Source organism: Vulpes lagopus, chromosome X (assembly GCF_018345385.1).
Source record: "Vulpes lagopus strain Blue_001 chromosome X, ASM1834538v1, whole genome shotgun sequence".
Classification (NCBI taxonomy): Eukaryota; Metazoa; Chordata; class Mammalia; order Carnivora; family Canidae; genus Vulpes; species Vulpes lagopus.
The window spans coordinates 45,449,595-45,473,752 of record NC_054848.1 but is presented as its reverse complement, the minus strand read 5'-3'; the positions used below and the strand labels follow the sequence as shown (position 1 = coordinate 45,473,752).

The window sequence follows — 24,158 nt, the reverse complement described above, 5'->3', positions numbered from 1 at the left end:
GCCCAGATTTCAGGTGTCATAGGAAAGTGACATTTTCTCAATGTCCTTGTATTTTTTCACTCCATGCTTTTCTTGTGATATATGTCACTGTGTTCTATCCATATTCCCCCAACCCCAAGTTACCTTTTTTTTAAGATTTTATTTATCTATTAATGAGAGAGAGAGAACGCGGCAGAGACACAGGCAGAGGGAGAAGCAGGCCCCCTGCAAGGAGCCCGACACGGGATTCGATCTCAGATCTCCAGGATCATGCCCTGGGCTGCCGCCTAGCCGGCGGCCCAACCCCAAGTTACCTTATCTCCTTTTCTGTCTACCAAGTTCCTGCAAAGCCAGTTCAAATGTCGAATTCTTAAAGGAGCTTTTCCTTTCACCTCCAAATAAGAAGTCATGTCTTTTGTGTTCTTGCAAAAGTTTTGTTAGAAATATTCATATATTCTAATGGTTTCTCCCATTATTCTGTATGCTTCTCCAGGGCAGGGACAATGTATCATTTCGTAATGTATCCTGATTGTTTTGTGTATAACAGATAATCTGTCAGTAAATGTTTATTTGGCACTTTGATGGAATGACTCAGGAGCATTAGAGGAAGGATTTTCTGAATCTTAAATGCCAAGAGAAGTGGGTCCTAATGAAACATGAATAAGAACGAAGAGATAGTAAAAATGTAGACACCCACAAGCATTAATATTCTACCATAGTGTTAGTCATAATGTCACATCTACACTACAGAGGACTCTAGTAATTGCTGTTCCATGATATTGATGTTTTTCTATACTCTGCATGGTCTGGGTGTTCATCACTACCTTATTCACGTAACCTAAGAATCTCATAAATGTTGACACACATACTTTCCCACTTCTGCCACCTTCAGAAGCCTTGATTGTATCACTGTGGATTATTAGGGCTGGAAGGAAAAAAAGCAAGAAACTGCCTAAACTCAACCTCCATCTTGAAAGCCACAATATATTAAAGGAAGTTCTTTTATCTCCTTGTGTGAGGTAGTTATGGTGGGAGTTACTATGTACTTTTGCCAATATGGGAAGAGGCTTAGAAAAATTTACAATGCGTGCCTTCCCGTCTCTCCAGAAGTCTTGTTTGTATCTGCTACTTCATTCCCAGTGCAAAATTCTTCAGTGGGACTCCCAAACAAATTCCAGTCACACATGTCCTCATCTGTTGTCCAGTGCCTTAATTAAATGCATTAGTAAATTTTTTCCAATGTTTTTTTATTGAGGTTTAATTTCTGTAAATTGCACAGATTTTTAGTTTCCTATTTCTCTACCTTAAAGCAAGGCAGGCTACTTCTTTCTTTTTTTAATGGAGAGAGAAGGTATGCGCATGTGCGCTCACTTATTGTTGGGCTCCATATCACAACCCTGAGATCATGACCTGCCCAAACCAAGAGTTCCTATGTGATGGTCTGAGCCTGGAAGCCAAAAGATGAGGATAGTAAAAAAGTGGTTACTGAACAAGCTTATTCCTAGATTTGGATTAAGAACCACTGTTTTCTCTCTTGTTCTCCCCAACTTCTATCTAGCAAATGAAGAAGTACCTGGGTCCCATTTTATGATATTACTTCGGCTCTTTGCCATTACCTTTGGTTTCTACAAAGGGACAAGCATTTCAGTTGGGTTAGAGCCATACCTGTACTCCTTAGCTTGTAGAGATAGATTTCTGGATCCTTTCCCAGGAGGTGCATCCAGGCTGGGGTAGATGATTGATAAAAGTAGTAGGGAATGCTATAGTGGTTCTGAGAAGGAACTTTACAGTCAAGGAAAGGTTGCAGTCTTCCCATGGAATCATTCTACTCCTGGCTTATAGGTCCTCCCTTTGTACAGAGTTCTTCCCTAAATTCTTCATTGAGAGTTTTCACAACATCCTTGCCAAGCCCTGTTTCTGGCTATTTCATCACTGAAGCCATTCATGATGCCTCTCCACTTGGTCTAGTCTACATTTGGCTGTCAAATGTCTTCATGCCTGGCAAATCTTTATTTATATCTTATCTTGCGTGAAGATAAGGACTATAACTTATTGGAAATTCTCTTGCTTTCTCTCTACCCTCTCTCTCTCCCTTATATTTCTGCCCCTCCCCCCAAATATCTTCAAGGGCCTATATGCAGAATGCTTCTTATTAGACTCAAGTTTTGACCCTTCCTAGGGTTTATCTTCGAGGTAGATTTCATTTCACTTTAATATATTTTGCAGGTTTTCTTTCCTCTGTTTATTTTTTGCAAAAGCCAAAATTGGACTAAACGCTACATTTTCTGTAGCTATGGCATTACTGCAGCCTTCTCATCTGCAGTGCAATATTAAACTATCAGAAGCAAAAGACCTGATCACAGTTTCTCTGAATAGTTCAGGGACTATTGTGATACAAGTATAAATTGTTAGGAAAGGAGCCTTGGGTATTGGCTTCATCTCTGATTAACTTTGTTCTGAATGGTTCTACGCATGGAATTTTGAACAAAATTAAATTCCATCTCCTGTTCTCTATTATAACTTAAAACGTGATGCAAGAACATGGTAAGATTGTATCTTTGTCTAGCTCTTGTCTTCAAGCAAATGTTTCAATAGTCTCTTAATCGAACTGGCTTATTTTTTAGTATTTTCATATTGATGAATTCCTCCTCTGATAGTTTGCCTCAGGAGTTTCTTTTGAGATATGTGCAAGTGCTGAGTTTGTGAAAGCTTGGTTTTTCCTTTTGTGCTCTCAACCTAGTCAGGCTAGAAAAAGCTAGCTTCAGAATTGATTTCAGCTTTTTTTTTCCTGTACTGTACTAAAGACTAGAAGTCTGATTTAGAGAAAGGACCTAGAATTTCATGCTGTTTCCCTTTCCTCACTTTATTCTCTTGCACTGGTATTGTGAATTTGTGTAACTAACTCTTTTCTCCCTTAACAGGGTTGTTGGTACAGAGGAACGTATTCCTATTCCCCTCATGGATTACATCCTTAATGTGGTAAGATTGATGATAGGGCAAACTGAGTAGAGGTGTGTGTTTTTCTGGAAAATGTCTGGGATTACTAAATAGTCCAGTGATTTCCCCGTTTATTGTCACCGGAGCCCTTAAAGTGTGAAGCAGTGGGGAAAGATGTTGCAGACCTTGTTCTGTGAGATTGGTTTGCCAAACATTGGACAACACTCTTCCCTTTTTTTAGATAATCCCAGTTTTCTGTTCATTGTTACTATTCCCCATTGGAATCCAAACAGAAGAGTGGCTTTGTTAGGTCAATCCAGTATTACATTCTTTGAATGTGTCCCCAAAATATATTTTTCCCACTATTTACTATTTTCCCCATTAACTTCTCCTTTACTAATATGGCCATTTCTTTTAACTTCCCATGTGTCTCACAGGAAAAAAGGGAAGAATTTGAATTTTCTCAGAATCATTTCCCTATAAGTAGAAGCCCACTTCGCAATTATTCTATCTCGCTAAATACTTCCAAGACTTCCAAAGATCGTTTCTCTTGTGCCTATTTCTTGCCCACATTTTACTTTCTTCCCTTAAAAAATGCTTTGTTTGGTCCAAATCACTCTTCTAGAATTCTGGTTTTCATTTGCATTATGAACACACAATGAGGAAAAGTGTCCACTTTTGCTTCCAGGGGAGAGGCAATACACTATCATGCAAGGAGCAAATTAAGAGATTAGTTCTGATTTTGCCACTAATTCATAAGTGTGGCTCTGAGCAAGTCATTTCTCTGGATGCTCTCAAATTACATGACTTTAGGTGTGGCCAGAAAGGTAGATTGGGAAGAAGTAATTATTCCTGTGTTTGGGTTTTTTTTTTTTTTTTTTTTTTTTATGTTTAGGGACCATATCATATCTCTATCCCTATTTACTTGAGGTTTTGGTATTCTAGAAAATACTGATTTCATGACTACAAGGCTACCCCTGTCCTTACTCCAAGCTGGCCTTTAGTTCCAGGTGTCAGGCTCTAACTTTTTTTTTTTTAATTTTCATTATCTAGATGAAATTTGTGGAATCTATTCTGAGCAACAATACAACAGATGACCACTGCCAGGAATTTGTGAATCAGAAAGGACTCTTGCCTTTGGTTACCATTTTGGGTCTTCCTAATCTGCCCATTGACTTTCCCACATCTGCGGCCTGTCAGGCTGTTGCAGGTGTCTGCAAATCCATATTGGTAAGAGCTTTTGGACAAATATTTTCATTTCTTTATAGAAATCAATTTTGCAGTACTTCTGTACAAATGTTTTTACTCTGGTCTCCCTTTACTTTCTTTTTTTTTTTTTTTTAAGATTCCATTTATTCATTCATAAAGACACAGAGAGAAAGAGAGGCAGAGACACAGGCAGAGGGAGAAGCAGGCTCCATGCAGGGAACCCGATATGGGACTCGATCCCGGGTCTTCAGGATCACACCCCGGGCTGCAGGCGGCGCTAAACCACTGTGCCACCGGGGCTGCCCTCCCTTTACTTTCAACTAAAAAATAAGAAATCTGTGGTTATGTATTACAAGTGAATTTTGTGACTAATAGTGTGTCATGTTCTCATTGAAAAGTTCACATGTTGAGTGTTTCTAGGTTTGGTATATAGTTCAACCATTAGTAGATCAAGTTCCAAGTTTTGGAACTGGGTTTTATTATTGTGTCATCCTTTCTCATGGATGCTTTTTAACACATTCCTCTGGTATTGTTTAGTCATACAGGGTTTTTTCCTTTTTCAAGCTTGATAGTCATGCATTTTAAGCATAAGTGACCTAGAGTTTATTGCTCAAGTTTTGCCAATAAATTGTTTTATTTACTTTAAATACTAGTAAAATACACATCACATGATGTTTACCTTTTTAACCATTTTTAAGTATATAGTTCAGTAGTGTTAAGTACATTTACATTGTTACACCAGCCAATCTCCAGAAGTTTTTCATCTTGCAAAACTGAAATTCTATACTCATTAAACAGCTCTACATTCTCCTCTCCTTCCCAGCCCCCGGTAAACATTATTCTACTTTCTGTCTCCCTGAATTTTACTGTTCCAGGTACCTCATGCAAATATAATTCATTAAGGTATTTGTGTTTCTCTGATTGGCTTATTTTGCTTAGCATAATAACTTCAAGATTCATCCATGTTATAGCATATGTCATAATTTCCTTCCTTTTTATGGCTCTGTTGTATGTATAAGCCACATTTTGTTTATCCATTCATTCATTGATAGACCTTTGAGTTGTTTCTACCTCTGGGTTATTTTGAATAGTACTGCTATGAACATGGGTGTGTAAATATTTCTTTAAGACTACGTGTGTGTGTGTGTGTGTGTAGTGAGAGCACTTTAAGGATCTACTTACTCTCAGCAAATTTCAAGTATACAATATAGTATTAACTATAGATACCAAGCTGTATATTAGATCCCCACAATTTACTCATAACTGAAAGTTTGCCCTTCGACCAGCATCTCCACATTTCCCCCCAACCCCTAACAACCATCATTCTGCTCTCTGGTTCTTATGAATTTGACTTCTTTAGATTTTTAATATATTTTATGAATATTTATTTATGAGAGAGAGGGAGAGAGAGGCAGAGACACAGGAAGAGGGAGAAGCAGGCTCCATGCAGGGAGTCCGACGCGGGACTCGATCCCGGGACTCCAGGATCACACCCTGGGCTGAAGGCAGGCGCGAAACCGCTGAGCCACCTAGAGATCCCTGACTTCTTTAGATTTTATATAAAAGTATGATCATACCCAAGACTCCTTTCAGTTCTTTTGGTTATATACTTAGAAGTAGAATTGCTGGATTATATGGTAGGTCTATTTTTAATTTTTCAAGGAACCACCATTCTGTTTTCCATGGCAACTTTTTCACATTTCACATCATTCCAACCAGCAGTGCACAAGGGTTCCAATTTCTCTGCATCCTCACCAACACTCCTTATTTTCTTTTTTTTTCTTGATAGTAACCAACATGTAATAGATACAAAATGAGACCACATGGTTTTGATTTGTATCTTCTGTAATTATTGATGTTGAGCATCTTTTCACGTGCCTACTGGCTATTTGTGTATCTTTGGAGAGATGTCTGTTCAAGTCCTTTGCCAATTTTTTAGTGGAGTTGCTTTTTGTTGAGTTGTGGGAGTTCCTTATATATTATGGATATTAATTCCTTATCAGATAAATGATTTGCAAATATTTTCTCCTGTTCTATGGTTTTCCTTTTACCTCTGTTAATAGTGCCCTTTGATGAACAAAATATTTTAATTCTGATGAAGTCCCATTTTATCGTTTTTTACTGTGCTTTTGGTGTCAAATCTAAGAAATCATTGCCAAATCCAGGGTCATACGTGTTTTTATAATTTTAGCTCTTACATTTAGGTCTTTGATCTATTTTGAGTAATTTTTATATGGTGTAAGGTAAGGTCCAACTTGATTCTTTTGCACATGTATAACCAGTTTTTCCAGCACTATTTGTTGAAAAGACTGTTCTTTCCCTGTTGCACCTGTGTCTTGGTACCCTTGTCAAAGATAGTTTGACCATAGATGTGAGGGCTTATCTGGGGATTTTATTATATTATGTTGGTCTTGGTGTCTGTCTTGATGCCAGTACCACATTTTTTATTACTGTAGCTTTGTGATAAGTTTGGAGATCAGTAAGTGTGAGAATTCCAACTCTGTTCTTTTTCAAGATAGTTATATGTATTTGGGGTTCCTTGAAATTCTTTTACAGATTTTAAGAGATTTCTATTTCTGCCCCCCCCCCCAACCATTGATATTTTTATAGGGATTGCATTAAATCCATGAAGACTCCTTCATTAGCTGGATTGTGCAGCAATAAGTAATTTTTGCTAAAAACCAGTAACTCAGTTGCTTATGGACTTAGAAAGTCCATAATTATAACATACTGTAATGTTTTATTTTGCTTTACTCTTTGCAATATTTAATTATTAAATGCTATTCATAAGAGAAAGGAGAAAAGGGGCTGTGCTTCATTTGTTATCCTACCTCTAAGATACTACTGAGTATGGGTAGATTTATTTAAAGCCACAGGAAAAACACAGAAGTTCTCTATCTTTAATGGCAAGTGATAGTATTTTCCTGTGAGATTTTTCTGCATACTCCAAAAGCAATTACAAGGGCCTTATTCTATAATCCTTGAATTGTTTCATAAAAAGGGAATTGCTTACCTGATGATACCCATTCTAGAATCATCTCTTTTAGTGAGAAAAGAACAGTTTTAATACTGGTTCACTTGCATGCTTTGGAACCTTGCCTAACATTGCTCCCTGTTGAGCAAAATTTACAATTAATCTTATAGTATGGAGTCATTACTATAATAGTATTTCAGTTTGGCTATCACAAGCTTTTATTTTTTTATTTTTTTATTTTTTTTTATCACAAGCTTTTAAATATGATTGGCTTACCACATTTGAAAGCCTTTCATTTGAGAGAAGTGTTGCTCTAAAAGGAGGCATTGAGGTATGTCATACCTGCATTCATATTTTGACTCTTACCATTTACCAGGTGGGAGACTGTGGCCAGGTTTGAAATTTGTGACACTTGTCTTCTACTTCCATTGTGACTGTTAAAGACATGATGTATATGAAGTTCATTGTACACTAATGCTTTAACTATTACTCTTGTTTCAGACACTGTCACACGAACCCAAAGTTCTTCAAGAGGGTCTTCTTCAGTTGGACTCCATCCTTTCATCCTTGGAGCCCTTACACCGCCCAATTGAATCCCCTGGAGGCTCAGTATTGTTGCGAGAACTGGCTTGTGCTGGCAATGTTGCTGATGCTACCCTCTCAGCTCAGGCCACACCTCTACTGCATGCACTCACTGCTGCCCATGCCTACATCATGATGTTTGTTCATACTTGCAGAGTTGGACAGGTAAGAATTGGGGGTGTACAGGTTAGTTTAAGGCCGGTGGAATACCTAAGGCATATACTAGGCATCTCACTATACTTAGAAGCAGTTCCAGCTGCTAAAAGAACAGAATTTTTTTTGGTGGGGGATTTAGGTTTATGCTTCAAGATGCTGTCTAGTTTCATTTTCCCTTAGTATGTTTTTTTTTCATTAGAATTTGAGTGATCATATAATTTGCTTTGCGATTGGACTTTCTTGAGAGTGAAATTTGAGTTAGAAACCTTGAGTGCTGTCTCAGAAATTTGATATTGCACATGTTTTATTAGGTTATTATAAATAATAGGCATTAATAGATCTGTAGTAGCCATATAGGCTAACTGGGATATATAGTCACCTTATTTAGTGGGCAAGCCTCAATTGGATGCTCATCTAGCGTTATTACTTCCTAATTTTTGTACAGATGCATGTAGGCTTGATAATGGGATGGTAAGAAGGAAATTTGTCCACAGTACATTTAAGTCAATGGTAATTAACAGAGATTACTGAAGATTACCTAAGTACCAAGCCCCATGCTGGCAATCCATGTGAGGTTCCTCTTGTGGTTCCAGAAAGATGGAGGATTTTTTGTGTGCTCATAGTTTTTACAACTTTTAGTCCTCCAGTAATCAATTCTAAAGATTAATGATGTAATGTTTGAGTACCCTTGTTTTATGCTATTGAGCAGGAGTGTATTCTTTGCATCAAATCAAATGAAAAGCACATATATAAACTATTTAGAAAATAATTCAATTACATAACAATGCTTTGGGTTTATTTTTATGACTTTTTATTAAAAAAGGTTAAATGTTCAAGGAATTAAATAAATCCAAATATTTATTGGAGTTAAGAAATTAGAGGGAAATAGCAAGCCCCTCACCACCTAAAAAAAATAAAAGGCTGTCAGTGAATCTATAAAACTGTTTCTTTAAAAAGAGTTGCCTATAACTGTTCCCTTTCACTTTACAAAAAGCAATAAGAAGGAATGTTAGATACAGACTATAAATGTTGCAGAGGGCATCCCAAAGATCAGCTTCTGTTTACTGTGATTGCAGAGTGAAATTCGTTCCATCTCTGTAAACCAGTGGGGCTCTCAGTTGGGTCTGAGTGTTTTGAGCAAGCTGAGCCAGTTATACTGTTCCCTGGTGTGGGAAAGCACTGTCCTTCTCTCCCTGTGTACCCCAAACAGGTAAGGGAATGGTCATCTGTCTATTATCTCTGTTGTGTGTCCTAATAGAGAAACTAAATTCAGTGATCCTGAAGGATTGCTTCGGTCAAGGACAAAGGCTATTAGTAAAGATTTCAGAGGGTTCCTTGTTTTTCTTAATCCACTGAGGCTACTATAACAAAATACCACAGACTGGATCCTTATAAATAGCAGAAACGTACTGCTCATAGTTTTGGAAGCTGGAAGTATGAGACTATGGTGCTAGCATGGCTGGGTGAGGGTCCTTTTCTGGGTTGCAGACTTTTCCTTGTTATCCTGTCACATGGTAGAAGTTACTAGGAATGTTTCTGGAGCCTCTTTTATGAGACAGACAGTAGTCCCATTCATGAAGATTCTGTCCTCAAGGTTTAAGCACTAACCAAAGGCCTTACCTACTTACACCATCACATTAGGCATTAGGATTTCAACTCCATGAATTTTGAGGGGACACAAACATTCACTCCACAGTATTGTCCTTCCTGTTAACCAGCCTAGGGACATGCTTACAAATGTTTACAAACGTGTTAATCTTCTGCATCTTTGATCTTATATCCCATTTATGCTGTGTAAGCATGATAGGTGTTTAAAATTTGTTAGCCATATCTAAAGTTGAGTTGGAAACCTTGTTGCCTGCTACCTCAGGAATTTGATTATCGCACATTTTATTAGGTTAACTTACCTGTTATAGGAGGGATAGTGTCAGCCAAACTGATTAGAAACCAAACACAACTTAAGAAATGAGCTATCAGGGTTCTTTTTGCTCATGGTTTGTCTTGTTGCAGTCTGCCATCTGGGTGTGAATTTGGCCAGGTGGACATGCAGAAACTTGTTCCAAAGGATGAGAAGGCAGGTACGACCCAGGGCGGAAAAAGATCAGGTAACTCCAAGAAACTAAAATCTTAGTCATTCTCTTAAACTTTGTCTATGTCTTTATTAGGTCTGTTGTGAAAATTTAATTAGCTCTATTGTCTTTAGTCCTCAACTTTTTTCCTTTCATTTTTATTTTAAAATAAATTATTTTCAGTTTCTCTATAAAATGTATATACACAATGGTAAAAATTACAAGTTGTAGTAAAAAGAATCACTTATATTTGTACCACAAATAAACTGTATTTTGGAACTATTTGTCTAAACTTTTCCCCCAGGAATACATTTTATTAGCATATTGTGATTATCTTAGAGATAATATTTTATAGATCTCTGTTTACTTAACGTTAAGTGCCATGTAAGGGGCCTAATAATTAACCATTCCCTATTAAGTTTTCTAATGTACTATTTTGAAATATGAGTATTTTTATATAGTTTTATGCAAATGAAAGATTAATTCTGAGCAATTGCTATATTGAAGGATATGGCAGGACTCTTAATTTTTATATGCTTATTTTTCACAAGTTTAATTTCACTGTTAAAAATGACAAATGGGGATGCCTAGGTGGCTCAGTGGTTGAGCGTTTGCCTTTGGCTAAGGGCGTGATCCCGGAGTCTTGGGATCAAGTCCCACATCAGGCTTCCTGCATGGAGCCTGCTTCTCCCTCTGCCTATGTCTCTGCCCCTCTCTCTCTCTCTCTCTGTCTCTGTCTCTCTCTGTCTCTCTCATGAATAAATAAATATGGTTGTAGCAGCCATATAGGCTAACTGGGATATATAGTCACCACTGAGCCACCCAGATGCCCCCGTGGAAGACTTTAGAACCACACTGTTCAGGGATGCCTGGGTGGCTCAGTGGTTGAGGGTCCGCCTTCGACTCAGGGCGTGATCCCTGTGGTCCCGGGATCGAGTCCCACATCGGGCTCCCTGTGTGGAGCCTGCTTCTGTCTCTGCCTCTCTCTCTCTGTGTCTCTCATGAATAAATAAAATCTTAAAAAAAAAGGAACCACACTGTTCAATATGGTAGCCACTAGCCATGTGTGAACTGTTGAACACTTAAATGTGGCCGGTACAACTAAAAAATTGGATTTTTTTCCCTTCCTCTTTTACTCTCCCTCTTTCTCCCTTCCCTTTCTGTCTTCCCGCTTGCTTTTTTTCTGTATTTCCTCTTGTAAGGGGGAGGGTATTATGGGTTGATTTGTGTGTCTGTTTCCCTACCACACAAAAAAGTACCGTGTTGAAGCACTAACCCCCTCCTAGCACCTCAAAATTAGACTTTTTTTTTGGAACTAAGGTTGTTAGAGATATAGTTAAGATGAGGTTATAGATGGGATGGAAAAAAAACTCAATTCTTAATTTTTATTAATTTAAATATAACTATTCTGTTCAATTATTAGAAGGCTTTTAAGTGTTTAGAACAACTTTGGTATGTGAATGTATTTTTTTCCAAGTAAATGGTATGAAATAAATGTAAGTCAGTTATTTTTATGAAAGTTTAATGTCTGAAATGAGATGTGCTCTAAGTATATTTCATACAGCTACCTGTTTTTTAAAAATCCTGAGTATAAAAATATAAAAACTCAGTAATTTTTATATATGCTTATATCTTGAAATAAAAGTTTGATTATATTGGGTTGAGCAGTATATTATTAAAAATTGTGTTTTTATTTTTTATTTATTTTTTCTTTTTTTCAAAGCCAGTCAAATCTAGCAGTGGGGGTGTTTTTATTTTTTAATGTGGCTACTAGAAAATTTAAAATTACATATGTGGCTCACAAATTTCTGTTGGACAGTGCTATTTTTCTGATTAAATGTTTAATATATTTTTAATTTTTTCTTTTATTTTTACATATTTTAAGGTTTTTTTTAATTCCATTTAGTTAACATACAGTGTTATCTTAATTTCAGATATATAATAAAGTGATTCAACAGTTCCATACATCACCCGGTACTCATAAGGACAAGTACACTCCTTATTCTCAATCATCTATATAACACATCCTCCATCCCTTTCCCTCTGATAATGATCAGTTTCTTCTGTATAATTAAGAGTTTGTTTCTTGGTTTATCACTCTCTTTTTTCCCTCTTTGCTTGTTTGTTCTGTTTCTTAAATTCTGCATAGTGAAATCATATGGTATTTGTCTTTTTCTGACTTCACTTAGCATTATACTCTTTAGGTCTATCCATGCCCTTGCAGATGGCAACATTTCATTTTTTATGGTTGAATAATATTTCATTGTGTGTATATGCCACCACTTCCTTATCCATTCATCAGTCCATATCTTGGCTATTTTAAATAATGCTGCTATAAACATAGGGTTGCATGTAACCCTTAAAATTAGTGTTTGTGTATCCTTTGGGGAAAAATCTAGTAGTGCAATTGCTGAGTTGTAGATTAGTTCCATTTTAAATTTTTGAGGAACCTCCATATTGTTATCCAGAGTGACTGCACCAATTTGTGTTCCCACCAACAGAGTAAGAGGGTTCCCCTTTCACCACATCCTCACCAATACTTTTTGTTTATTGTTACTGATTTTAGCCATTCTAACAGGTGTGAGGTGATATCTCATTGTAGTTTTGATTTGCATTTCCCTGATGGTATGTGATGATGAACATCTTTGCTTGTATCTTTCGGCCATCTTTATATCTTATTTTGGAGTATAAGTTCTTTATATATTTTGGATATTAACTCTTTATCAGATGTCATTTGCACATAGCTTCTCTCATTATGTAGGTTGCCTTTCGATTTTGTTGATTGTTTCCTTCGCTGTGCAGAAGCTTTTTATTTTGATTTTGTTCTAATAGTTTATTTTTTATTTTGTTTCACTTGCCTCAGGAGACATACTTAGAAAAAAGTTGATACAGCTAATGTCATAGAGGTTACTGCCTGTATTCTGTTCTAGGATTTTTATAGATTTAGGCCTTTCATCCATTTTGAATTTATTTTTGTGTATGGTATAATAAAATGGTCCAGTTTCATTCTTCTGCATGTTGCTGTTCAGTTTTCCCAACGACATTTGTTGAAGAGAGCTTTTTTCCCCCCATTGGATATTCTTTCCTGCTTTGTCGAAGATTAATTGACCATGTAGTTGTGTGTTTAACTCTGGGTTTTCTTATCTGTTTCACCGATATATGTGTCTATTTTTGTGTCACCGCCAAACTTTGACTACTGCAGTTTTGTAATACAACCTGAAATCTGGAATTGTGATACCTCCAACTTTTTAAAGATTGCTTTGGCTCTTGAGAAAGAGTCTTTTGTGTTTCTGTACAAATGTTAGGATTGTTTGTTCTGGTTCTGTAAAAAATGCTGTTTGTATTTTGATAGGGATTGCATTAAATGTGTAGACTGCTTTGGGTAGTATAGACATTTCAGTGATATTTGTCCTTCAGTATGTGAGCATGGTAGGTCTTTCCATTTCTTTGTATCATTTTGAATTCTTTCATCAGTGTTTTATAGGTTTCAGAATACAGGTCCCTCCCCTCCTTGGTTCAGCTTATTCCTAGGTGTGTTATTTCTCATGTAATTGTAAATGGGATTGTTTTCTTAATTTCTCTTTCTCCTGCTTCATTATTGGTGTATAGAAATGCAACAGAATTCTGTGCATTGATTTTATATCCTGTGACTTTATTGATGTATACATTAGTTCCAGCATTTTTTTTTAGCGGAGTCTATAGGGTTTTCTATATATATTATGTCATCTGCAGATAGTAAAAGTCTCACTTCTTCCTTACTGATTTGGATGCCTTTTATTTCTTTTTGTTATCTGATCGCTTGTGGCTAGGACTTAACAGTACTGTGATGAATAAAAGTGGTGAGAGTGGACATCTTCAGTTTTTCCCCATTAAGGATGATGTTAGCTCTGTGTTTTTCATATATGGCCTTTATTATATTTAGGTATGTTCCCTCTAAACCTACTTTGTTGATTGTTTTTCTTAATTATTATTTTTTTAATTTTGTGATTATTTATTTATTTTTGAGAAAAAGAGCCTGAGCTGTGAAGGGGGCAGAGGGAGAGAATCCTCAGGCAGACCCTCCCTTGAGCCCAGAGCTTGATATAGGGCTTGATCCTAGGACCTGAAGCAAAATCAAGAGTCAGACATTTAACTGAGCCACCCAGGTGCCCCTTGAAGGTTTTTTTTATCATGAATAGATATTGTACTTTGTTGGGTACTTTTTCTTTGTCTGTTGAAATGATCATATGCTTCTTTTTCTCTTATTGATGTGTGATGTATCACATTGACTGAATTTGTGAATGATGAACTACCCTTGCAACCCAGGAATATTATCCCATTTGATCCTGGTGAATGATTTTTTTTAATGCATTGTCGAATCAGATTGCTAGTATTTTACTAAGGACTTTTGCATCTATATTCATCAGGGATATTGGCCTATAGTTCTTTTTTTTAGTGGAGTCTTTGGTTTTGGAATCAGGGTAATGCTGACCTCATAGAATGCATTTGGAAGTTTTCCCATTTTTCTATATTTTGGAATAGTTTAAGAAAAATAAGTATTAACTCTTCTTTAAAATTTTCAGTAGAATTTACCTGTGAAGCCATCTGGTCCTGAACTTCTATTTGTTGGGAGTTTTTTTTATTACTAACTCAGTTTCTTTGCTGGCTATCAGTCTGTTACAATTTTCTATGTCTTCCTTTTCAGTTTTGGTAGTTTAAATGTTTCTAGGAAATTATCCATTTCTTCTAGGTTGTCCAGTTTTTTGGCATATAGTTTTTCAACATTCTTATGATTTTTTGTATTTCTGTGGTTTTGGTTGTTATTTCTCCTATTTGTGATTTTGTCTTTTTTTTAATAAGTCTGACAGGATTAAAGAACCAGCTCTTGGTATCATTGATGTGTTCTGTTGTTTCTTTAATTCTGTATCATTTATTTCCATTCCAGTCTTTTTTTTTTTAATTTTTTTTTTTTATTTATGATAGTCACAGAGAGAGAGAGAGAGAGGCAGAGACACAGGCAGAGGGAGAAGCAGGCTCCATGCACCAGGAGCCCGATGTGGGATTCGATCCCGGGTCTCCAGGATCGCACCCTGGGCCAAAGACAGGCGCCAAACCGCTGCGCCACCCAGGGATCCCATCCATTCCAGTCTTTATTATTTCCTTTCTTCTGCTAATTTTATGTCCTGTTTGTTCTTTTTCTAGCTCCTATTGGTGTAAGGTTAGGTTGTTTGAGACTTTTCTTGCTTGTTGAGGTAGGCCTATATTGCCATGTTCTTCCTTCTGAGTACTGCTTTTGCTGCATCTCAAAGTTTTTGGGCCATTTTGTTTTCACTTGGTTTCCATGTACTTTTTAATTTCTTCTTTGATTTCCTGGTTGACTCATTCATTGTTGAGTAGCATGTTCTTTAACCTCCATGTATTTGTGATCTTTCCAGATTTTATCTTGTGGTTAACTTCTAGTGTCATAGCATTGTGGTCTGAAAAGATGAATGGTTATGACTTCAGTCTTCTTAGATTTATTAGGCTAGTTTTCTGGACTAATAAGTGATCTGTAGATTGTTCTGTTCCACATAATTGAAAAGAATGTGTATTCTGCTGTTTTGTTTTAGGATGAAATGTTTGGAATATATCTGTTAAATCCATATGGTTCAGTGTGTCATTCAAAACCATTGTTTCCTTGTTTGATTTTATGTCCATTGATGTAATTGGGGTGTTAAAGTCCCCTACAATTATTGTATTACTATTGATAAGTTTCCTTTATGTTTGTTATTATCTGTGTATTTGGGTGCTCATACGTGGGTACATAAATATTTGTAATTGTTAAATCTTTTTGTTGGATTGTCCCCTTTATTACTTTATAGTGTCTTTGTCTCTTGTTACAGTCTTTGTTTTAAAGTCTGTTTTGGGGATCCCTGGGTGGCGCAGCGGTTTGGCGCCTGCCTTTGGCCCAGGGCGTGATCCTGGAGACCCGGGATCGAATCCCACGTCGGGCTCCCGGTGCGTGGAGCCTGCTTCTGCCTCTGCCAATGTCTCTGCCACTCTCTCTCTCTCTGTGTGACTATCATAAAATAAATTTAAAAAAAAAAATTTTTTTTTAAATAAAAAAAATAATAAAGTCTGTTTTGTCCAATATGAGTATTGCTACTCTGGCTTTCTTTTGACAACCATTTGCATGGTAAATATTTCTCCATTCCCTCATGTTCCTCCATTTACAGGTATCTTTAGGTCCAAAATGAGTCTCTTGTAGGCAGTACATAGATGAGTCTTGCTTTTTTATCCATTCTGTCACCCAGTCTTTTGGTTGAAGTGTTTAGTCCATTTACATTGAAATAATTATTGATAGGTAGGTATCGCCTTTTTTTTTTTTTTTAAGTATCGCCTTTTTATTACTTGTTTTGTGTTTCCAGAAATTTTCTCCTTTCTTATCTTTTTTCTTTAATGGTTTGCTGATTCTCTTTACTGATATATTTGGATTTCTTTCTCTTTATTATTTACATATTTATTAGTGTTTTTTATATGATTACCATTATATTTACATATAACATCTTTTATGTATAGTAGTTTATATTAAGTTGATGGTTATTTAAGTTTGAACCCATTCTTCTCTCCTCCCCACATTTTAGGTATATGTTATTACATTTTATATCCTTTTTTTGTGAGTTCCTCAATACTGTCACTTTTGGTCTCTCCTCCTCACTCATAGACTCCTCTTTAATATTTTTTACAGGGCTGTTTTAGTGATCATGAACTCCTTTAGTTTTTGTTTTCTGGGAAACTCTTTCTCTCTCCTTCAAACCGAATGATAGCCTTGCTGGATAAGAGTATTCCTGGCTGCAGATTTTTTCCATTCAGCACTTTGAATATATCATGCCACTCTCTTCTGGCTTGCCAAGTTTCTACTGAAAAATCTCCTGCTTGCCTTCTGGTTTTTCCCTTGTAAGTTAATGACTTCTTTTGTCTTGCTGCTTTTAAATTTTTTTCTTTATCACTATATTTTGCAAACTTAATTGCAGTGTGTCTTGGTGCCGATCTGCTTTTGTTGATTTTGTTGGGGGTTCTCTGTGCCTCCTGGATCTGGATATCTGTTTCCTTCCCCAAATTAGGGAAGTTTCCAGCTATTATTTCTTCAAATAAATTTTCTGCCCCCTTTTCTCTCTTCTTCTGGGCCTCCTGTAGTACAGACATTATGTTTGATGGACTCAGTTCCATAAATCTATTCTCATTTTGCATATTTCTTTTCTCTTGTTCCACTTGATTACTTTCCATTGCTCTTGTCTTCTAGGTCACTAGTTTGTTCCTCTGCTTCCATCCTGTTGTTCATTCCATCAAGTGTGTTTCTCATTTCATTTATTGAACCCTTTACCTCTCCTATGTTGTTCATTAGGGTTTCACTCATGCCTTTCATTCTTTTCTCAAGTCCAGTGAGTATCCATATGATAATTGCCTTAAATTCTCTATCAGGTATACTTATATCCGTTTTACTGAGATTTCTGGCCATAGCCTTATGCTGTTCTTCATTTGGGATAAATTTTTCTGTCTCTTATTTTGTCTTCCTTTCTGTGTCTGTTTCTGTGTTAAGAAAGTCAGTTATGGGGCAGCCCGGGTGGCTCAGCGGTTTAGCGCCACCTTCGGCCCAGGGTGTGATCCTGAAGACCCGGGATCGAGTCCTGTGTCAGACTCCCTGCATGGAGCCTGCTTCTCCCTCTGCCTGTGTCTCTGCCTCTCTCTCTCTCTCTCTCTCTCTCTCTCTCTCTCTCTCTCTCGTCTCTCATGAATAAATAAATAAATAATCTTTTAAAAAAAGAAAGTTATGTCTGCTGCTCTTGGAAGTAGTGACTTTATGAAGAAGGTGTCCTAGAATGCCCTGCAGTGCAGTGTCCCCTGTTCACCAGAACCTGGTACTTCAGGAGAGTATGTGGTACTTAGGTCTTATTGTTTTGTCTGAGTTACTTTTCCTGTCAATGCAGCCATTTGCACTGATTCTCTTTACCTTTTGTGGGCTGTACTTGCTTTCTGTAATGTTAATGGGACCCAGGTAGGCCATCTCTGAGGAGGCATGTCCACTGGTGAACTTGAGAACTGGGTGGCTGTGTTAGGAAGATGTGCACTGGACCACTAGTCTTATGCCAAGTTCCTCAAAGCACTGAAGGGGCTAGGGGCACTCTGAATACCTGTTCACCAGGGAGCTGGGTGGTGTGTGTGCAGATTTAACAGATTTTTCCCTGAGTGGGCGAGTCCTCAGGAGACCTCATGGCTGCGGCACACTGCTAGCGGGTTGGATAGCAAGGGTCTGTGCAGCCTTCCCTCCTGCAAGTTGCTCTGTGTTAGTGCTGGGTGGGGGTGGGGAGGAATGGCTCCCACCAGCTCTCTCACCAGCTCTCTCCTTTTCAGAGAAATCTCCCAACATGCTTGGAAATTAGTATGAACAGATATGTCTGCCGGTTGCCGTCAGCATTGTGTAAACTGCCTTTTTTTTTTTTTTTTTTTTTTTTTTATGTTGCATCTTCATACAGGCTGCTCTCTCTTTAAGGGTGGTGACCCAGTGATAGTTGGCCCAGTGCTGAGTCATCTGGTTTTTAAAGCCAGGAATACTCTCCCTTTGTGAGCTTCCTGGTGCTCTTTGTGAGCTTCCTGGTGCGTGTGCTGTTTCTCTGCCCTCGCTGTGCGCCCAGCTCCCTCCCTTTAGTGGGCAGCTTCACTCTGCCTTTCTGATCTTTCTGACCTTTCAGATGCAGTTGCTTCTCTATATTTAGTTGTGGAGTTGGTGTTCTGCCAGTCTTCGGATTGCTCTTCAGTTTATTGACTTGGATGTGGATGATACCTCTTTGTAAATGTAGGACTAGATGAGCTCAGGGTCCTTCTATTCTGCCATCTTCCCAAGCTCCTTTTTGTACAGTGGGTTTGTTTTTTCCATGACCCCAAGATCAAGAGTCGCATGCTCTTCCAGCTGAGCCAATAAGGTGCCCCTGTATAAGTGGTGTTTTAGAAAACAGCTTTTATGTTCTATCACAATAAAGTTGCAAATTGCAGTAAGCAGAAACTACACAATTTTGAGACTCCCAATGCAACAAACCTAAAATTAATGAAAACTTCTCTAGAAAGTTTTTCCCCTATGTCCTGCATCAGAAAAGACATAAATTTAATTAACTATTAAGAAAACAAGACAGTTCTATGTATAAAAACTGATTGGATATGCTTAAAAATTATACTTGTTACTAAAGATAGGGGAAATGCTTAAAGAACAGATAAAGGATTTATATGAGTTATTATGGGAGGAAGAGAGAATAAAATAAACACAAACCTTTGGCCCATTTAAATTTGTAGAAAATGGACCAAACCAAAAATTAGAACCTCAGATTTAGTCAAAATACACCAAATTTAAGTCAAGGAAAGAATAATTTACTAAGAAGTACGAACAAAATTAGATTCAGTGTCAAAGAAGCGCTTCACCTTGATATATCTTGATATATTTTTTCCAACAATTTATTTCACACATTTAACAAAGATGACTCCATTTCCACAAAGTTTTTAGAACATTACAAAGAAAACTTGGTGGTGTGTTTTATTAAAAGTTTGCCTAGGGCAGCCTGGGTGGCTCAGCGGTTTAGCATTGCCTTCAGCCCAGGGCATGATCCTGGAGACTCAGGATCGAGTCCCACGTCAGGCTCCCTGCATGGAGCCTGCTTCACCCTCTGCCTGTGTCTCTGCCTCTCTTTTTCTCTGTGTGTCTCATGAATAAGTAAATAAAGTCTTTTTTAAGAAAAAGTTTGTCTAAAGCTGTTTATTAGATATAAGCATGTATATCTCCACCCAATAAAAAAATACATCTCACATTTATATACAAAAATTTTAAATGCCAGAAAATAACATTTCTCCAGTGTCAATCTGTGATGTTTAATTTGAGTTTATTAACCATAAAATGGTAACGGTACTCACCTTGACAGCATGGGCTGAGGGCAGGGTACAGCACGCACATGGTAGTCTATGTAAATGGTACTCCCTATGTCATGCAGTGCCTACAGTCTTGCAAGGTAGCCCTGGGTTAAGACAGTTCATAAGCTTTTGCTGGAAAATGTCAGTATTGGCTATCTAGAAGGGCTCCAAGGAGAGGCACATATCAGTACAGTTGTTTTGTTTTTCCTTTTCAGATATAGAAAGTTATGGACATTTAAAGAGTAACAAGCACCATAGGTAGCTCTTTTCTTGTGACTCTTCATGACCAGGAACCAGGTAAGTGGTGACTCAACATGGACTTATTGCTCCCCTCTTATGTCTACAGATGGGGAACAGGATGGAACAGCTGCAAGTATGGATGCTTCTACCCAGGGCTTATTAGAAGGAATTGGGCTTGATGGTGACACATTGGCTCCCATGGAAACAGATGAACCTACTGCTTCAGACTCGAAAGGCAAATCTAAAATCACACCTGCTATGGCTGCCAGAATCAAGCAAATCAAGCCTTTATTGTCAGGTGAGTGATTTTTTTCATTTTACTCCCTTTTCTGGCTTTCAGACAAATTCAGTTGGTATGGCTCTGTTGTTTGCTTTAAGGAACTTTTAAACCATGGTGGCTTATTTTCAGGGTGTACTTAATACGGTATCTACTATATGACCGGCTCTATACTACGTGCTAGGGATACAGTGTTAAGAGACTTATTTCCTGAAAGCCATGTCTTTTAATTCCTTCCTTCCTACTCATTCTTCAACTACTGCAAATGGCTCCTGCTCTTACCATTCCACTGAAAGGACTCACCAGTGACCTGTTGCTAAGTCATTGGATACTCTTCAGTCCCCTTCTCACTCATCTGCAGTACGATAGTTGGCCCACCATCTCAAAATACTCTTTTCCTGGCTTCTGTGGTATTATACTTTCCTGCTTTCCTGTTACCTTTTGGCTACTCCACCCTGTCTCCTTTTACTTTCTCTGTCCCTTAAATATAGCTGGCAAATTACATGGTTGATTCATGGTTTTTTTTTAAGGTTTATTTATTTGTTTATCTATTTATCTATCTATCTATTTAGTTATGATAGAGAGGCAGAGACACAGGAGGAGGGAGAAGCAGGCTCCATGCCAGGAGCCCGACGTGGGACTCAATCCCGGGACTCCAGGATCGCGCCCTGGGCCAAAGGCAGGCGCTAAACCGCTGAGCCTCCCAGGGATCCTGATTCATGTTTTAATAGTGTCATTTTGGCAGCTCTGTGGAGCCTACATTAACATGATATAAGACTGCGTTAAAGATTTGCACTGATCACTCTTTGTCATCCTTTGCCCCTTAGTGTTATATCAATGTTTGGGGAACCTGTTTTGTATGTTCCTTAATATTTACCACTTTCCAACACCTTATGTAGAGGAAAGTGAAGTCATAACTCCTAGGAATCTGGAGCTCTGCCCCAAAGCAAGCAAAAAATGGCCTTTGGTATGGGGTGATGCCTGGATGGCTCAGTTGGTTGAGGGTCTGACTCTTGATTTTGTTCAGCTCAGGTGGTAGGAAGCCCACATGTGCAGTCTCTCTATAAATTAATTAATGTTACAAAAGCCACTTTATAAAATTTTTATCCTGTTTTCTCCCTTTGCCCCTCCCCTGCGCCTGCATGCATGCTTTCTCTCAATGAATGAATGAATGTGAAGAAAACCACATAAATTTTATGCTTTTCCTGGCAATCGTTTTTTCCTTTGAGGATCATATATTTAATGTTGTGATCAGACAACATATATGATATTCTTTCCTTGTCTAAGTGGTTAACAGTTTTTCTATTTTTAAATTTCTGTAGGTGTTTTAAGTGATTCTATAACCTAATAGATGTATTCATTTACTTAACTGGTTCATATTGCTCTGTTGCTTTTTCTACAAAGGTAGTTTCAATCTATGCCTCCTTTAACAGTATGTTTATCTTATTTGTCTTTCACATTTGTTATATATTGAGTGCCAACATACTTCTCTGTCTCCTGCCTTCAAAAGAGGCATTTATTCTCTGTGGAACTTCATTTTTGGATTGTCAAATGTAGAAATAAGTCCAGGTGTTTTCTAGGTGTTATTGGGAGGAAGTGGTCAGTCATAAAATTGTATGGACAGTAATGTTAGTTATAAGGAAACCATTCTGAGCATACTCTCATGCCTTAATCTCACTTTTGGTTTGCAGCTTCCTCCAGATTAGGTCGAGCACTTGCTGAACTATTTGGACTCCTTGTTAAATTATGTGTGGGGTCTCCTGTCCGCCAAAGAAGGAGCCATCATGCTGCCAGCACTACTACAGCACCAACACCTGCTGCTCGATCCACAGCCTCAGCCCTCACTAAGCTCCTCACAAAGGGCTTATCTTGGCAACCTCCACCATATACACCAACTCCCCGCTTCAGGTGATTCTGCTTGAGATACAGAATCTAATTGGTTCCTTTTCTACTTACGTGGAGAGTGAGCCACTGAACTAGAGGACTTGAAAGATCCCCTGTTAACTCTAGATGTGTAGCCTATATTATACGCAGCTTAATGTACTTGTCTTGGTTCTTCTTAGTCTAGAATATAAAGATTTTTTAAACATTTATGATCAAACTATTTCAATAACCTTGTATTTTTAGTAGGTGAGAACTATCACCTTTTTTGCCTTAGAAGTTTTAACAACCACACTAGCCACCTACCTGAATTGCAGTCTCTCAGCCCCTTCAGTGCAGTGTTACATTTTACTCTAGGCATCTACGTGGATTTCCCACTACTTCTGTGACTGCCTCAGAAAAGGCTAAAATTTTGCTTTTTTTCCCCTCTTTCAGGCTGACATTCTTCATCTGTTCAGTTGGTTTTACATCCCCAATGCTGTTTGATGAGAGGAAGTATCCTTACCACCTCATGCTGCAGAAATTTCTCTGCTCTGGAGGCCACAATGCTCTTTTTGAGTAAGAATCAAGTTGCTTCACAAAGAAGCATTTCTTGGAGTTCGGTCTTTCTGTGTGCCTTAGCAGCACACAACTTCGTCAGTCCTGTGACAATGGGATCCATAGACATAGCCATTAATTATATCCTTTCACATTCTGAGAACTAGCCATATTTGTCTCCATCTTCCTTGGAGGGTGAGATTCAGCCTGTCCTAGAGGTGTTTGTATGGATCTCTGCTTTTCCTCATCTGGTTTTTAGTACCTGGTGTACATATTTTTCTAATAGATTTATCCTTTTCTATTGTTTCTCTGATAATTTTTCCACTGCCCTTGATCTGAAGATTCTAAGCGAAGTTTGATGTTTTTTATTGAAGTATGGTTGACATAAAGTGTTATACTTGTTTCAGGTGTATAACATTGTGATTTGACAATTTTTGTACATTATGCAAATCTCATGACAATAAGTGTAGTTACCATCTGTCACCACACAAAGTTACTACAGTATTATTAACTTTATTCCCTATGCTGTACTTTTCTTTTCTCTGACTTGTTTATTTTATAACTAAGTTTATACCTCTTAATCCCCTTTACTTATTTCACCCATCCCCCTACTCCCCAACTCTCCCCTCTGGCAGCCACTTTGGTGGTTTGTTCATTTTGGCTTTAAAAAGTAAAGCTAAAAGTGGTAATCATTTTGCATTCTATATGTGTATCAAATCCTCACATTATATACCCAAAACTTAACATATGTTATATGTCAATAATGTCCCAATAAATCTGGAATAAACCCTCCCCTCAGAAAAAGATAAAGCTAATAGATGTTGGATAGATTAACAGCTGTAGCTCCAAGAGGAGGAACATGTAGTGCCAATGTAAATACTGGGAACCTTCTGAATGTCCCCCTCCAATCTAAAATACTAATATTCTGTCTCTGTATTTTCTCTTATTTGAATTTAGAACTTTCAATTGGGCTCTGTCCATGGGAGGCAAAGTTCCTGTTGCTGAAGGATTAGAACATTCAGATTTACCTGATGGCACAGGAGAATTCCTAGATGCCTGGCTAATGCTAGTAGAGAAGATGGTGAATCCCACCACGGTGCTTGAATCTCCACATTCACTGCCTGCCAAATTGCCTGGAGGTGTCCAGAACTTTCCACAATTCAGTGCCCTTCGCTTCCTTGTGGTAACTCAGAAAGTGAGTATTGAGCATTCTGAAACCAAGAGGAATTTCTCTTGCTGACTAGGTAGCTCTCCCACTTTTTTATCGTCCTTAATGAAATATCTTGATTGTTGGAGAATCTTTGGATCCTACTCCCAGATAGCTCTGCCTTACAGAGGGAGATAGAGACCACTGGAAAATTTCCTGTAGTGTAAATATTTGAACTATAAACTTGAGATTGATACT

The 24,158-nt window shown here is 37.7% G+C and overlaps 1 protein-coding gene across 11 annotated transcripts in view; it reads left to right on the top strand.

The window, feature by feature from the left end:
- Window positions 1–24,158, top strand: part of HUWE1 (HECT, UBA and WWE domain containing E3 ubiquitin protein ligase 1) — a 168,353-nt gene that overhangs the window by 91,621 nt on the left and 52,574 nt on the right. For all 11 annotated transcript variants that reach the window (XM_041740584.1, XM_041740587.1, XM_041740585.1 and 8 more), the window contains 9 exons: window positions 2,901–2,958; window positions 3,970–4,146; window positions 7,601–7,846; window positions 8,914–9,047; window positions 9,848–9,942; window positions 20,165–20,356; window positions 22,027–22,243; window positions 22,652–22,774; window positions 23,711–23,948. In XM_041740584.1, the coding sequence (XP_041596518.1) occupies window positions 2,901–2,958; window positions 3,970–4,146; window positions 7,601–7,846; window positions 8,914–9,047; window positions 9,848–9,942; window positions 20,165–20,356; window positions 22,027–22,243; window positions 22,652–22,774; window positions 23,711–23,948 (1,480 nt within the window). The remainder of the gene's footprint in view (window positions 1–2,900; window positions 2,959–3,969; window positions 4,147–7,600; window positions 7,847–8,913; window positions 9,048–9,847; window positions 9,943–20,164; window positions 20,357–22,026; window positions 22,244–22,651; window positions 22,775–23,710; window positions 23,949–24,158) is intronic.